The 14,942-nt window shown below is 43.1% G+C and overlaps 1 protein-coding gene across 3 annotated transcripts in view; it reads left to right on the forward strand.

Moving 5' to 3' along the window:
- Positions 1 to 14,942, forward strand: part of QRSL1 (glutaminyl-tRNA amidotransferase subunit QRSL1) — a 32,066-nt gene that overhangs the window by 12,489 nt on the left and 4,635 nt on the right. For all 3 annotated transcript variants that reach the window (XM_075597550.1, XM_075597549.1, XM_075597551.1), the window contains 4 exons: positions 5,999 to 6,174; positions 6,263 to 6,375; positions 10,624 to 10,816; positions 11,798 to 11,915. In XM_075597550.1, coding sequence (XP_075453665.1) covers positions 5,999 to 6,174; positions 6,263 to 6,375; positions 10,624 to 10,816; positions 11,798 to 11,915 — 600 coding nt within the window. The remainder of the gene's footprint in view (positions 1 to 5,998; positions 6,175 to 6,262; positions 6,376 to 10,623; positions 10,817 to 11,797; positions 11,916 to 14,942) is intronic.

A 14,942-nucleotide genomic window follows, 5' to 3' on the forward strand; every position in this document is an offset into this window, starting at 1 on the left:
TGATTGGTCTTCAAGTTGATGTCATAATGTTCATTTATGACCCTTGATATTTATTCCCTTACTATCAACAATGTAGAGGATGAACTCCCTTTAAAAAAGATTATCAAATAATATTTTCGATTTGAAAGTAGAGAGAGTGCACTGCACAAAGTTACAGCCAGACTGTAGGTGCAGTATCAATAAAAAAAATATTTATTTGGCCAATGCCATAAAGTAAAAAGAAGGAAAGCATTGCGTTTCGCTCCGACACTGGCGCTTTGTCAGAGTAGACTGAAATGAAAGAGTTATTTTGAACATACGCTGATGTATGAACAAGTATATAATTATGATTGGTCAACAGCACACAGTTGAGCCATTCTAAGTTATGTTCAAGCAAACGACACACACACAGATGTATATGTGTGTATATATCTATATGCAAAGAAAGACGCACAGAAAAGAACCTCCTATAGTGAAGTATGTCTTTATAAAGTATTAATCAACACAATAAAACTCCAAAATAGACACTCACAAATGTGTCTATGTATGTGCGCATATGTAAAGCAAAACCTGGTTCTTCAGTCCTGCCTCCAGATCTTCCGGATAGTGTCCTGGTGATGTAACTGGGGTAAAAAACAACAACACGTGTTTCTCAGATTGTTCATGGGCTTCATCAGGTGTAAAGTGATGTGTGATCCATCATAGGTATATATGGTGTTGGGAAGCTTTAATCCACCTATGTTAGATCATTTAAAATAGCAGACACTCCAGACAATTATTATCTGCTGATTACATACTCTTTGCATGTTTGGTTTGGGTTTTTTCCTTATCATGCTGTCCAATATCCAGAGCCTGCTGCCCAAAGTGGATGAACTAAGGGCATGGTGCCTTATGCATAAACCCCAAAGCCATCGTTCTCACAGAAACATGGCTAGCCCCTAAAATCCCTGATGCAAATATCGCCATTCATACTCCTTTTCCAGGAGAGATAGGTCAAAGAGAGGAGCAGGGGTGTTTTATATTGCAGACACCTTATAATTTACACTGTCAAATTGCCCCCCAAGCCCACCCTCTTTTGAAATCCTATTTGGTAAAATCTGCTTACCCTTTTCTAAGCCTATCTTGGTTGCTGGTATCTACCGCCCCCCTAAAGCCCCTCTCCAGTCCCTGACTGATATCACCCAGTTTCTTGGCTCCATTTCCTCTATGAATGAGAAAAGTGAGCTGCTAGTTCTTGGGGATTTCAACTTCAATTGGCTCGACCCTAAAAACCACAAAATCCAGATACAACTCAAGTCACTTACCCTAACGCAACTCATTTCCCAACCCACATGGACAAACCTGTAATCTCATAACCATTCCTTGCTAGACTTGATTCTCTCCTCAAATCCCAGCAGAATCCAATCCTCTGGCATCCTTCCTGACAATTTCAGTGACCATGCAATAGTGTACTGTGTAAGGAATATTAAACCACCCCAATCAAGCCCTAAAGTTCTCCTCACTAGAACATTTAGAAACTTTAACCCACAACAGTTTCTGGCTGAGCTTACCATCTGCCCTTGGTACAGAATCGACTTAATTCCCGACCCTGATTCTGCGCTCGACTATTTCCAATCCGAGTTCTTAAAACTCTGTGATACCTGTCACGGTAGCTTATGACAAGATATAATGAACACCAAATATCTGGGTTGAACTGAACGAGGCTTAGATATAATAAAATATATTTATTCCTTAAAAAAGGTGAACATAGCAATATAGAACAATTAACAGACAAGAAGGTAACACTTACTTAGGGTTGGGGAATGGAGAAGTATCAGCTAGCAATTCTCCAGCAATCCGGTGACATTCAAGATGGTATCAGAAGAAGAACTAAAAACTGTAGGGTGGACACAATTTATATACCTGTGTAACCCTATTCTTAACATTGAATACAGACTATTGGTGAACAATTATCTGTATCCAATCCCTAACGTGGAGACACAGATTAACCCATGCCCCCCAGCTAATTAGCCCATGTGTACTGGGACTCTATGGGTAGCCCCATAATTAAATCAGGGGCAACGACCAGTCTACCAAATGAAGTATCTGCATTGTTTGTAGGTGTAGACCTAACACTTACAAACCACTCCAGTTTGATGATTCTCCACCCTCAGGTACCAATTAGAGTGGCAGAGTCTGTTGATTAGTACTTGGTCGGTTGATTAGTACTTAGTGTAAACAATCAGGCAGTTAACTTTTGATCACAATGCTTGTGCTCAATCAGCCGGCTGCCCTTCATGACCTATTAGCATAGCAGATGGAGTCTGCATTGTCAGAGCAGATCCAAAATACCATACTTATACTCTTTAATATCTACACATATTAATAAGTTCCATTCTGGTGGGCTCAGTGGGTCAAAATTTGCCAGTTTTTAATGCCTACAGTGACTCCACATATTGGCCAAATATCAACTCTCTGTGACCTCCAGAACTGGAGATACAGAAATTCACTTTAAAACATTAAAATACAGGATTATAATGAAACATGGGAACAGGGGAACATACAGTTTCCTGACATGACAAGGTGTAAGCCACATTCCTGGACCGCTGTCCAGTTAACCCCTTGCCTCCCTGGGGAGGTCAGGGGGTGGCCATATGGGTTGCAACCCCTTTAATACCGGACCAACCCCCCTCTCCCTCTACAATACCCATGCTCCACTACGCAGAATAAGAGTACAGGGGGCCCACATTCCATGTGTTACAACTGACCTTATAGAACTCTACCATTTCAGGGATGCCTTGTGGAAAAGCTACAAAGTAACTAGTACTACCAAGGATTTTAATCACTACAGATGCCTGCAGAACATGTGTGCAAGGCAAGCAAGACATGCAAAAGCACAATATTACTCTGACAATCTTCAACAACAACAACCAAGTAATAACACTAGAGAGGATATTACTCTGACAAACCCCACTGACATTGCAAATGCATTCAATAATTACTTTGTGGGGTGTACTACTAACTTATTAGCGAAACGCAACCCAAACCACAAACATGAACCTCATTCTGTGAGTACACCTATAGCCTTAACCTATCCCAACACTGCTCACAATTTTCAATTTGTCCCAGTATCCGAAGAGGAGATTACACAAGCGCTCCTCAAATTAGAACTAAGCAGCCAATGTGGACATGACTTACTGCAATCTAAGTTCCTAAGACTTGGTGCCCCAGCCATTGCCAAACCAATTGCTTCCATAGTCAACTCTATTCTGTCTGCTGGCCATATCCCTAAGAGCTGGAAAACTGCCAGAGTTGTCCCAATCTTCAAAAGTGGGGACACAAACACTGTCTCAAACTACAGGCCAAGCTCTCTCCTCACAATACTATCCAAAATCATGGGAAAATGTGTTCACTCCCAATTAAGCGATTACTATACCATGACAAATTTCCCTAGCCAATTCCAATCTGGCTTTTGACCCAAACACTCCACGGTAACTACCCTGCTAAAAGTTTGCAATGAAATCCAGTGTGGAATGTAACTGGGACGCTCAGTGGTGCAATTTTCCTAGATTTTGCAAAGGCTTTTGATACTGTTGATCATGTTATCCTGCTTAACAAACTCCAGTGCTCTGGAATAGGGAAGCATGCTTTAAACTGGTTTCATTCCTACCTATCAGGTAGATCCCAACATGTGTCCATCTCAGGCTCTAATTCCAACCCCTTGGATATCACCTCCGGTGTCCCGCAATGCTCTGTTCTGGGGCCCCTATTCTTCTCAGTGTTCATCAATAATCTTCCTACAGCTTGCAAGGGAGCTTCAATACACATGGATACAGATGACATAATCTTATATGAACACAGCCATAGCCTCTCCGACCTTGAACACATACTTCAATCTCACTTTTTGAGACTTGAAAATTGGATTTCCCAAAACAAACTGTTTTTAAACATTGACAAGACTGTAACAATGGTATTTTGGACCAAGGCTACATTTTTAAAGCTTTCAATGACTAAACTCCAGATCAGAACCAACGCTAAAACCACCCTTGCTCCTTTTACTAGTTTTAATTTCTTCGGCATATGGTTTGACTCCCTTTTTTACTATCAGGATGCACATTGATACCCTGACATCGAAAACCTACCCAAACTAGGTGTACTTTACAGGAACAAATCCTCCCTTAGGCCTTGACTCCGCTGCCTACTACTGTATCCGCTGTGGCGGACACTGCACGGACGAGAGCCCTCCCCTCAATGGCGCCGGGCCCGCTGCGAGGGGGGGCTGCAGCGCTGGGGCGAGAGTCGCTCCTGCTCTCAATAGAATTGAGAGCAGGACTCGCGCCGAGCGATACGGCACACCCCCCGGCGGTTCAGCCAATGAGGGCGAACCTGCCGGGTGACGACATGGCCGCACCCCCGTCACTCCCCCGCCACGCCGCCCCCGGTCTCTCTTCCTGCAGTGAGCTGCAGACCAGGGAATCGGCTGCACGCGCCGCCAATCTCGCAGGCGCGCGTTGCAGTGGAGTTACCTGGGCCTTAGCCTAAGTCTGCTGGTCAGAAAGCGTATCGCACAGCAGATGCTAATGCCAATTACCGACTATGGAGACATAGTATATGGCTCGGCACCCCAAACCCACCTTGGCAAACTTGACACCCTCTACAATTCAGTATGTCGTTTTGTTCTTCAATGCAACTACAACACACATCACTGCGAAATGCTCAAAGAACTAGATTGGTCATCACTTGAGTCTAGGCGCAAAGTTCATCTTTCCTGTCTTGCCTTCAAAATTCTTTATGGGCAAGCTACCCATCTATCTGAACAAGCTCCTCACACCTACCACATGCAGCACTTATCTGAGATCTGACTCCAAAAGACTGTTCATGGTCCCAAGGTTCAGCAAAGTATCCGGCCGCTCCTCCTTCTCTTACCGTGCACCCCAAAACTGGAATAATCTACCGGAGACTCTCACAGCCACCACCAGTCTAAGTTCTTTCAAAACTAAAGCTGTCTCACTTTTTAATCTGGTCTGTAACTGTTACATACGCCCATAATATATATTATCTCTAACTGTGCATGCAATGTTTGTATATAATGTATACCCTGTTCACTTCTGTAACTGTATTTGTAACCATGTTTTATTTGTCATCTTAACTCTATGCCCAGGACATACTTAAAAATAGAGGTAACTCTCAATGTTTTACTTCCTGTTAAAACATTTTATAAATAAATACTTTTGTTATAGGATACAATTTGTATTTGGTTAGGTGCAACTGTTTTGTGTCTATTTTTGTTCATTTGTATTTGTAGCATTCGTATTTGTTTATTGCTAAGGTGTGTAACAAGCAGATGATTGTCTGCAGTGTCTGCTATTTTAAATTATCCAACAAAGTTGTTGGTATATCACATTAAAGCTTCCCAACACCATTATACCTATGAGGCATCACACACCACTTTACCCCTGATGAAGCAGATGAACAATCTGAGAAACACGTGTTGTTTTTTTTGGCCAACCAGAGCATCCGTAGTCCCCAGTGACATCACCAGAACACTATCCGGAAAATCTGAGGCTCGTCGAAAGGGGAGCTGAGGACGGAGGGAAATGTGCCAAGATTGGTACGCAGGACTGAGGAGCAAGGTTTTGCTCTACATATGCGCACTTACATAGACATGTTTGTGAGTGTCCATGTTGGAGTTTTTATTGTGTTGATTTATACTTTATAAAGACATACTTTAGCATAGGAGGTCCTTTTTCTGCGCTTTCTTTGCAGCTACAAATTTATTGGAGGTGGTACAGTAGGAAGACCCCTCACCATAGAGGAAGCTTTTAAGGACTTTCCCATACATTGATTCTTGCCAAGAACATTTTAAGTATTGTTTGTTTGTTTGTTTGTTTTTATGCTTGCTGTGCCTTCATGCTAGTATGTGCAATTTTGAGAATGATCCCTTTGAGCGTTCGTTAGTATTTTTTCACATATAGATATCAAGATATATAGATATATGTTGATGGTTACTGCGCTTTGTTTTAACATTATTTTAACATAGGGCATTAGGATCGGATACAGGAGGTTCTACCAGAAACCCAGCTTCGCACTGTGGAGTTGTGGGCCTAAAACCCACGTATGGGCTCATTTCTCGCCATGGTCTTATTCCACTGGTAAACTCAATGGACGTACCGGGCATCCTAACCAGATGTGTGGATGATGCAGCAACAGTGCTTGGTAATTTGTGCCTTATGGATTTATCTAGTTATTAATGATAGAAGATTGTTTGTTTTCTTGTAGCCTACCAGCTGTTCTTATTTTCCAGGCGTGCTCGCTGGGCATGATCCAAAAGATTCCACAACAATCCAAGATCATTTTGAGCCATTCAAACTACCTGATGTAATAGATGTAAGCAAGCTGTGCATAGGAATACCAAAGGTAATGCTTATAAACAACCAGCGTCCCTTCATTATTTACTTTTATGTATGTATAGGAGGTGGCAAATTGTCACCAATCCCTCCGTAGCTGCTCTTCTTTGTGCTAAAGTGAGGGTTAAGATGCTTCGTAGGAAGTATTTAAACTAGTTCCCTGAATGAGGAAGCAATTTGGTGCGATTTTTTTTTAGCAGGAAACATAGCTTCAGTAGAAATAAGATCAATAGCACAAGCAGAAGTGGTGTGCAGCAGAAACAGGTAGTATTGGGAAAAGCAGTAACCAAAGTATTTGGGCTGTGTGTACAAATGCTCGTTGTTTGGTTAACAAAAAAATCCCTGAACGATCTGCAATGATGACAAGGGAGGATTTGGATATTGTGACTTACTGAGTCATGGTACAGTGAAAATCAGGATGGAGAAATGGCTACACCAGGTTATACTCTATGTAAAAAGGACGGGGTACGTAGGAAGGAAGGGAGGAGGAGTTGCCCTATATGTTAAGAACAACATAAAAGCTACTTTACTACGAGGTACTGAAGAAAAGACGGAGACATTTTTGGGCAAATCTAGAACCTGGTTAGAAGGTTGTAATTTGTACTGAAGTCATCTACAGACCTTCAGGACAAGACGAGGAATTGGACAGGGGGTTAGTAGAAGACATCAAAAAGATGGCAATGAATTGAGCGGTAATAATTATGGGAGACTTCAATCTGCCAGATGTGGACTGGTATGTGTCTGTTGCAGCCTTAGCCAGAAGCAGGGACACCCGAATGCCTTGCTGGGTGCATATTTTAAGCAATTGGTTAGGGAGCCCACTTGCAAGGAAGCAATACTAGACGGGATTTACGTAGTTAAATCTGGAAAATAACGTGATACTTAAAAACAGGAACAGTCTTTTTTTATTTTCCCAGAGTTTGCGCCTTTTTTACCAACATAGTGATAGTGATGTACGTGACCATGTTGGCTTTGAGGTAATGTCTTGTTATTTCAGGATAACACATTATCTTATTATAACGTGATGTTACTTTCCATCCCTTGACTAGATGTTAAAAAGTTTTATTTCGTGAACTTTAAACATCTTTTTAGTATATTAACCTCTAAGTAGCTGAAGTAGCAACTCATGGCTAGCTGACAGCTAAGGAATGCAAAGGGGTTAATATATACCTTAACACTACACTAACTACCCCCCTTTGCATACCAAAGAGGCTAGTAAGGCAATGCCTTACCTACTGCAATGGGAAATAAGGGGTTAACCCCCATCTCGGTCCTCCCGGGAGGCCTAACCACTCGCACCAGTGCACCTACCAGATGAAGCTGATCTAGATTTTAGATAACACTGTCCCATATAGAAGACTGATAAATAAGTTGCAATACTTGGACCTCGACTGTACGTGTGATTTAAATGTATACACCCCTTGTTGAAGGATCGGCAACATCGCGTTGTGGTAAATGGAGTACTGTATATTCTGAGGAAGGAAAGCTGACCAGTGGAGTACCTCCAGGATCTCTGCTGGGACCAGTGCTCGTTAATATCTTTTATTAATGACATTAAAAATTGACTGAATGTAAAAGTTATCTGTTTTGCAGATGTCACAAAGATCTGCAACAGGATTGACACAGCTTGGGAGTGCATTTTGTAACCTACTGTACCTCATTTTGGAAACCGTTTTATTTGCACATTTTTTTATATATAGGAGGTGGTCCTATATTTTTTTTAGCCTCTGTCTATGTTTGCCTTTTTTAGTACTTGGTTACTGGTATTGCTCCCAGGTGAATATGGCTGATATATGGCCATCTTCTCAGCAGCTTGTTTGAATGTGTGATATTTCCCTTTATGTATGTGTATTCTATAATAAACCATATTTGTCTTTTTCTGTGCTGATGTTGCACCATTATTACTATGATTTAAGGTTAGGCACAGAGTTCTTGATGTGGTCTCTTTGTTGAACTGCCATTGGGGAGAGGGGGATGGTCCTCCCCAAGTTCAAATCCAGTGCTACCAAGTAAGAACTAGGTTTGGGGAGAATTTTTTTTCCCCCCCAGACTATTCAAAGTATTTGTAGAATGTTACTACTCGTTTAGGTGTACAGACATGTGGGATTGGGTACACAATATAGAAATAAGTTCAAGTGCAGGTGTGGAAAAGATGTTGTTCTGATCGGATAAACCGTGTGTGTATCATGTTATCCGGTCATGTCCCCTGACATCAGAGACGACAACGCAAAGACATAGAAAATCCGATCCTTAGGGAGAGGGTAGCTGAAATTAAATAGGAGGGGGAGGGAGGGGGAAGGGAGTGTGGCGCTGCAGAACACTCTCCTGAAGTCCAGGTAAAAAAGGTAACCCTCGCTCCCTTCACACCTCCTTCCCAATACTAATCCGCTTCATAGCATGTGTGCACAGTCAGATATAAAGAGCAACCACAGTCCAAAACTGTAGTCCGCAGGACAGAGGCAGTGTCTGCATGAGCAGCTCACAGTGTCCGTACCATCTGTGGTCCGAGGGCGTGCAGTCTCCCGTCGGATATATCCGCGAAAATCACCTGTACGGCAGGCGGGTGGGAAGCACAGCTCCTTGAGAAGGATGGGGTCCAAAATAGAACTTGCTGGTAAAGCAGAATTTATTGAAAGCTGAGGAACAGCATAGCAGCCCAAAAATACAGAACCACTCTAAGGCTGCGCTTATAGTGCCGGCGACAGTAACGCAAAGTTGTGTCAAAACAAATGCATTCCCGCCATCGCGTGCGCTTATCGTAAGCGCGACGCGACGGCTTGGTCGCGATCGCTGGAAGCGATCTCAATTTGATTTTTCCAGCGTCCGCAGCCTGACGTCGCCGGCACTATAAGCGTAGCTTAAGGGCTCGTCCATAATGTAAGATACGGAGCGAACTACACAGCTCGCACTACAAACAAAAGTGTGTATTCCAAAGTGCATGGCCATAGTGCGTGTGCTCTTACACATTTACGTGTGATACAAGGATACCAAAAGCAGAGGAGACAAACTTGTTTGCTATTGCAGTGAGACAGCCTGGTCATGTGAGTGGCTAACAGCCAATGAAAATTTTGTAAGCTATTCTGCCTGGATACTGTTCAACTGACTTTTTGTCAGTTGAGTTGTGCTTGCAGTGAGAATATGGACAACTCAACTACTGAAAATTTGATTTCTGAGGTTTACAAACGTGAACCTCTAGTTCCTGGAGAGAAATTTCTGATGTATTGTCAATTACTTGTATATAATTGTTCATTTATTTAAATTTTTTTGTAGTGTACAATGCTTTATTTCAATGCATCACATTTTCTATAAATTTTGTTTTTAACAAGGCGCGTGTGCGTGTGTGTGTGTGTGTGTGTGTGTGTGTGTGTGTGTGTGTATATGTGTTCAACAAATCCATTCACCTACAGGCCTGTGGCGACTGGATTTGACCCCGTGGCGACCTCCTCATGGCTGCCCAAGCATGACGGGATTGGGGGCGGGACTAGAGTAGATTTTTGGGTGATTTGTCAACCACTGTGTGTGTGTGTGTGTGTGTGTGTGTGTGTGTGTGCAGAATACTTCTGTAAATAGTATGGCATTATGCATTTTATTATTTGCTAAGGGCGTGTTCTTATGCATGACACTTCCTTGACACTCCCCCCCACATCATGCGCCCACCCCCTCGCTCGCTTTCCAAAAACCTACAGTCCACACATCGCCGGAGAGGAAAGCTTGCGCGAGGAAAGTAGCACTGTAGCGCTCTCGCTCGCTTTCACTATGGACAAAGCCCAACGTGTTTCACACACAGGGTGCTTTGCAAAGAGTCTATTTTGGACCCCATATTTATTAAGGAGCTGTGCTTTCCTTCCGCCTGCCACACAGAGGATTTTAGCTGAAAGATCAAATATGGTCTGAGGTTTTACAACAGGTAGAAAAATGGGTAGACCAGGTGGGACAAGAGGTTTTAATCTGACGTCAAATTCTTTGCTGTTCTGTTTCTCGGTATAGGAAGAGTACCTCGCTCATTACTGCATAATATCCCTAATCTTACGGTTTGTACTTGGGGAGAGACTAAAATTGTCCCCTGGCAAATTCCTTGCTGGTTAGGATAGTAGTTAATGGCAGCGTCACTGGGAAGGGCCACTGCTTGTAATGTATGCACTGTACTTGCACTACTTATAGTCGCTGAATAATTGAGATTTATAGTAAATTTCAGTTATGTACAAAAGTTGTACCTGTATATGTCAAACTGTACTTTTATTTGTGTGTTCTTTCTAAGGAATACCATGCACCAGGGTTGTCTACTGAAACTTTGTCCCTGTGGTCAAAGGCTGCTGACTTATTGGAAGATGCTGGGGCGAAAGTTATTGAGGTTTCACTGCCACACACCGCCTATTCAATCGTGTGTTACCATGTTCTGTGCACATCCGAAGTAGCATCAAACATGGCTCGGTTCGATGGTCTGGAATATGGTGAGAGCGTAAACTGTGAAACAAATAGGAGCTTAGAAAAGTTGTAAAACAACCGCAACGTCGATGCAAAGAAACAACATAATTTTCTTCTTTGATAAATCTGGTGCTGTCAGTAGAATGTTTTACCTTGTTGTTTTTGCACCAGTATTGGTAGATTGCTGAAAGTTCTTCACTATGTACATTTATTGAATGTGTACTTGCTGTGTGTGTGGATTTTTTTTTTATTGTCTTATTTCAATTTGGATTATTTACATATATACAGTAAGCACTCTTTTTGTGTATATCTGAATAAAAGTGGATGGCTGTTTAATATGTACAATAATTGGGTAGATCAGTGATTCCCACCAGGGGCTTCGTGAATTCCTAGTGGTTCGCCCCCAAAAATATGTAATAGCGGATCCCAGGCAGTATAGTGGGTTTCTGAGCCCGTTTGGGGACTGCCCACTTAATAAGGCCCCAACAGCACCTTGGCATGCAAATCCGCCCACCACAATACTGTGCATCCATATTGGCAAGGCATTGTGTGGCGTGACTTTGGAAGCTCCCACAGTAGATGCCAGCTATACTACCCATGCTGTCTGCACACACTCAGATGAAGTTTGGGGCACGTGTTCTCCCCACGAGCTCAGGACACTACTGCCTGGGATCGGTGAAACCGTTTTGTTAGCGATAGTCAGAGTAGGCAATACGATTAATTAGGGGTTTGTGGAAGTCAGGCCCAACTTCAGTAGTCTGCCGCCCGGCTGAGGCTGCCTCCCTCCCACACTGGGCCCTCCTCCTCTGCCTAGCTGGGCCCATGGTCTCCCCCCCTGCCGCCGCAGGACGCCACAGATACTGAAGGCCCACACAAAACGATTGCCAGTTCCCTGTGGATATTTTAGACTGGATCTGGTTGTCTTCATTGCCTCTTCTGCTCTTCTGTTGTGCAGGGAGTGATCACATAACAATGTTGTATGCCAGATCTCCTGTCTCCTTTTGTAGGGCATCGCTCAGATATAGATGACTCCACAGAAGCCATGTATGCAGCAACCAGACGGCAAGGTTTCAATGACGTTGTGAGAGGCAGAATACTATCTGGGAACTTCTTTTTACTAAAACAGTAAGATGCTCCCCCTTTTTTGTTTATTTTAATGTGAAGATGCAATCCCTTCTTGGACCACATTCATTAATTGCAGTGATATGTTTAATGTGTTACATCTGTTTGACTGACACATTTTGTTTTACAAAAATGTTAACTTTTTTTTTTAAAGTTTTTATACATGGTGAGCTGAGACATGGGAGCAGTTTCATTTCCTCTGGCTACTGCCTTCTGCTTGATGTCACTCTGTGTTCAACAAGAGCCTAAACCAGTGGGCTCCAACCTTTTTTTGGTTGAGGAACCCTAAGTGGAATAATAGCAACTACATTGTAAGTTCTTCTGTATTTGATACAATTTTCAAATGACCAGACAATTGCAGGGAACCCACGAGGGATCAAAAGAAAGAGGATCTAGAACCAGAGCACATTGTGCTGATATTGTTTACTACGATTTTATTGTTCTCACAACCTGGTCCTCATTATTTGAATGCATACCAAATACACCTTGATTTTAAACTATAATCATCAGTGCAATACATTCTGGGCCACTAATGCTGACCATCACTTGCCAAATTGTGTATGTGACACCCTTATGTAAAGTACTACTCCCATACAAGACATTGAGTGCATGCTATAGGGATCTTCTCCGTTCAGAGTGTCTGTGCTCCGTCTGGATCCTCTTTCTTTTGTTCACTATTGCCGGCCCTAGTGCACCTGTAGGTAAAGCGGGTTTCATCTTGTGTGTTCTTAACCATTTAAGGATGCCTAAGGAACCCAGGGGCTCCTAGGAACCTTGGTTGAAAATTTGGGTGGAGAGGGGTTGTTATTTGTATAGGAAAAGAAAAACATCCTTTGTGTAATTCATGTTCATATACAACAAAAAAGGGAAAAAGGCGCATGAAAAAGGATGCATCAATAAAGCACAGAAGCGGAGCGGCACTGGAGGAAGACAGCTGCGGTGGGAGAAGAGGACCATGTCAGCGGATGGAAGGAGTTAGACAGTGGGTGGCGGCGGCGGCAGCAGGAGAAGACCACGAGATGATGTGAGCGGAGCAGGAGAACGGCCCGGGAGGACTTCCGGTGTCTTGACTTCCTGTTTTACAGCGGGTTCCTCCCCGGCCGTTCTCCTGTGCCGCTCTGCTCCTGCTCCACTTTCATGGTCTTCTCCTGCTTCTGCCGCCGACTGCTATCCAACTCCTTTCCTCCGCTGACATGGTCCTCTTCTCCCACCGCCAGCTGTCTTCCTCCTGTGCCGCTCCACTCCTGTGGTCTTCAGTTCTCCTCTTCTGCCGCCGCCAGTAAGTCTTGTAAGTGAGGAGAGGGGGAGGGTACAGTTGTCAGATAATACTTTCTGTATTATCCGTCATTTTCGGTTATCCGACACGGTATCTGTCCCATTTTAGGTCGGATAACCGAGACTACTGCATGTCAAAGGTGTACCTTTTGTCTACATCATTATTTATATTGAAATTGGAACAATAGACTCACAAATGCATATTGTGCTAGTGTGAAAATAAACTTAAGAAAAAAGTAGGATGGTGAAGTGCATTAAATATGCCTCCTATTTTTTTCTACTGTTTGCATATAGAAAAAGACAAACTAAAGGTGACTTTTTATTACATACAAATACGTTTAAAATGGTTGCCCCTTGATATTGTTAAAGTATCATTCTGCTTATGCTATATCTCTGGCGCTCGGCACTTAATTCAAACTATATATAAAAATTATTATATACAACCAGATTCGGTGATATGACACATCCAGTGAAGTACTCCACGTGTAGATGGTTATACATGGAAAGACAATAGAAAAAATATCATAGCGTAATACTGTATAGTAATTAAAGTAAATATAAACAAAACACTCACAAACACAATACAGACAACAGATGCTGAGAACAAACAGGTGACTGATATTAATAAAATGACATTTACTAAAACACATCAATGACATAAAATAAAATTAAGAATGATTGAGTCCCATATAAACACACTGACTGTGGCTGAAATACCTGCTTACCAGAAGTAGGAAGGTAACGGGCAGTGGATAATTATAGAGTATCCCCTCCCTTGGACAGTCGGCTCCAGGCGGTCACACGCTGCATGCCGGCATCTGCTTCCGGGTGGGGTACTCCCCTGCTCTCGCGGGGACAGACCTTTCCAGTCTGTAACTCCAACCTCCGTCTCCTGAGCAGCCTGCGCATGCGCAGTGGTAGCTGTGATCCGTGGTAGCAGATTCGTCTGGGCTCGGCTCGGCGATCATATGAAGATGTTGGCAGCAGATTCGCTGATGATCTGAATGTTGTGTCAGTGTAGATCAACCTCCAACGGAGATAAAACTGTAAATGGGGCAGTAGAGTGTGAAATGGGACCACCCTACGCGTTTCGGAAGCCACGACTTCCAAAACGCGTAGGGTGGTCCAGTTTCACACTCTACTGCCCCATTTACAGTTTTATCCCCGTTGGAGGTTGATCTACACGGACACAACGCTCAGATCATCAGCGAATCTGCTGCCATCATCTTCATAGGATCGCCGAACCCAGACAAATCTGCTACCACGGATCACAGCTACCACTGCGCATGCGCAGGCTGCTCAGGAGACAGAGGTTGGAGTTACAGACTGGAAAGGTCTGTCCCCGCGAGAGCAGGGGAGTACCCCACCCGGAAGCAGATGCCGGCATGCAGCGTGTGACCGCCTGGAGCCGACTGTCCACAAGAGGGGATACTCTATAATTAGCCACTGCCCGTTACCTTCCTACTTCTGGTAAGCAGGTATTTCAGCCACAGTCAGTGTGTTTATATGGGATTCAATCATTCTTAATTTTATTTTATGTCATTGATGTGTTTTATTAAATGTCATTTTATTAATATCAGTCACCTGTTTGTTCTCAGCATCTGTTGTCTGTATTGTGTTTGTGAGTGTTTTGTTTATATTTACTTTAATTACTATACTGTATTACGCTATGATATTTTTTCTATTGTCTTTCCATGTATAACCATCTACACGTGGAGTACTTCACTGGATGTGCCATATCACCGAATCTGGTGG

The sequence above is a fragment of the Ascaphus truei genome, chromosome 4 (assembly GCF_040206685.1).
Source record: "Ascaphus truei isolate aAscTru1 chromosome 4, aAscTru1.hap1, whole genome shotgun sequence".
NCBI classification, from domain to species: Eukaryota; Metazoa; Chordata; class Amphibia; order Anura; family Ascaphidae; genus Ascaphus; species Ascaphus truei.